This window comes from Octodon degus, unplaced genomic scaffold, assembly GCF_000260255.1.
Source record: "Octodon degus isolate 3935 unplaced genomic scaffold, OctDeg1.0 scaffold00047, whole genome shotgun sequence".
Classification (NCBI taxonomy): Eukaryota; Metazoa; Chordata; class Mammalia; order Rodentia; family Octodontidae; genus Octodon; species Octodon degus.
In genome coordinates, this window is record NW_004524623.1 from 5,415,496 (window position 1) to 5,417,338 (window position 1,843).

Here is a 1,843-nt window from a genome sequence, read left to right on the forward strand (position 1 = left end):
GGGGACGAGGGCGCCGGCCCCGCGGGAGGCTGCACGGCTCGGCCGGGGGGCGTCATGGCCTCGTTGGCCGAGCGAGTCCGGGGCCACGGGCGGATCGCCGCCGGGCTCGTGTTCAACCTGCTGGTGTCCATCTGCATCGTGTTCCTGAACAAATGGATCTATGTGCACCACGGCTTCCCCAACATGAGCCTGACCCTGGTGCACTTCGTGGTCACCTGGCTGGGCTTGTACATCTGCCAGAAGCTGGACATCTTTGCCCCCAAAAGCCTGCCGCCCTCCAAGCTCCTCCTCCTGGCGCTGAGCTTCTGTGGCTTCGTGGTCTTCACCAACCTCTCACTGCAGAACAACACGATCGGCACCTACCAGCTGGCCAAGGCCATGACCACGCCGGTGATCATCGCCGTGCAGACCGTGTGCTACCAGAAGCGCTTCTCCACCAGGATTCGGCTCACGCTGGTGAGTAGCTCGGGCTGCGGCGGGAGGCGTCCTGGCGGCAAGTTGGAACGCGCTGTGCCTTAGCCTAGCGCCACGCCCTCGCCGTGTCCCGGACCCTCGAGAGAGTCCTGTGAACTGCAGGATTGTAGTGGACTCCTGGCCCAAGAAGGGTGTGCTCGTGTGGGCTTTAGCAGTTAGTGTTTGATGGGCGCTCTGATGCTGCGGTGGAGAAAGTAGCGCAGCCCAGTCTGAAAAATAACCCCCCTCCCCAGCGGGATCAAATCACGAATGATAAACGTGAAAAAGCCTACCTAAAATGCCTCCGAATATGCCTGCCCAACGCACTGCAGAGGTGCGTGCGTCTTTAAGTAAAAGGAGAGGTACTGATAGAACGTTAGCGCTTAGCAACTTGTTATATTTAAGATCTTAATGTTTTGTTATGTGTTTATGCGTATACGTTGTGTAAACATTAGTTTTGGAGTCCATTTACTTACCTGTCCGTGCAAGTGGTATTTTCTTGTGCAGAACATGAACTCAGTATTTTACCTCAAATTTAAAATAGGATTAAATGTGAATATCAGTATGAAATTACATCTGTCGTTTAGGAGGTAGGATTAATAGTTTTCCCAAATGAAAAAAATGTAGCTTCATTGTTCCCCAATTATGTGTTTATGATTAGGCATATAAGAGAGTAAGATGAATACACCCTGTATGTATCTTGAGCATAACCTCAGCGTTTGCCTCTTTTTCTTTACAGATTCCAATAACTTTAGGTGTAATCCTAAATTCTTATTACGATGTGAAGTTTAATTTCCTTGGAGTGGTGTTCGCGGCACTTGGTGTTTTAGTTACGTCTCTTTATCAAGTGGTTGGTAATTTTCTTTTTTCTTTATGTACCTTTTTAGCAGATTTCATAAATTGTGAAGCTGTGCCCCAAGGTTTAGAAAATACAGTATAGAGACAGTAGGGGCTGTTGGGAAGAGAGCACAATGCGTACGTGGTCTGGCTCATGGTGGAGAGAAGAAAGGAACTGAAACTTGCGTGTATGATGCGCACCAGATCCGTGTTTGTAAGTGTATGAGACCCGTGCTTACCACGCAGGTTTGGGGTGAAGTTCCATTTTCTGGGAAACCCTTTACAGAATGCATAATCGGACTTTCTCCTTTGTAAATTCCTCGATTATATTCCTTTCACTCTCTGATTTTGAAGTTGCTGTGAAGGAGTGGGTACACTTACAGGAATTTGAGCAGGAAAGAAATATTTCAGATTTACAGATTTTATTTTTTTCCTTAACATCCTGTAGTTACAACAGGTGTATTTTTTTTTTTAATTTTTTTAATTCTTTTGATACAGGGTCTCTCTACGCAGTTCCGGCTCATAGTGATCCTCCTGTCTCAGCCCTCCCAGC

The 1,843-nt window shown here is 47.8% G+C and overlaps 1 protein-coding gene across 3 annotated transcripts in view; it reads left to right on the top strand.

Annotated features, from left to right (window-relative positions):
• Positions 1–6: 6 nt before the first annotated feature.
• The window catches only part of Slc35e3 (solute carrier family 35 member E3), an 18,527-nt gene continuing 16,690 nt past the window's right edge, over positions 7–1,843 (top strand). For all 3 annotated transcript variants that reach the window (XM_023716339.1, XM_023716340.1, XM_004632150.2), the window contains exons 1-2: positions 7–456; positions 1,193–1,303. In XM_023716339.1, coding sequence (XP_023572107.1) covers positions 55–456; positions 1,193–1,303 — 513 coding nt within the window. In that variant the 5' untranslated portion in view covers positions 7–54. The remainder of the gene's footprint in view (positions 457–1,192; positions 1,304–1,843) is intronic.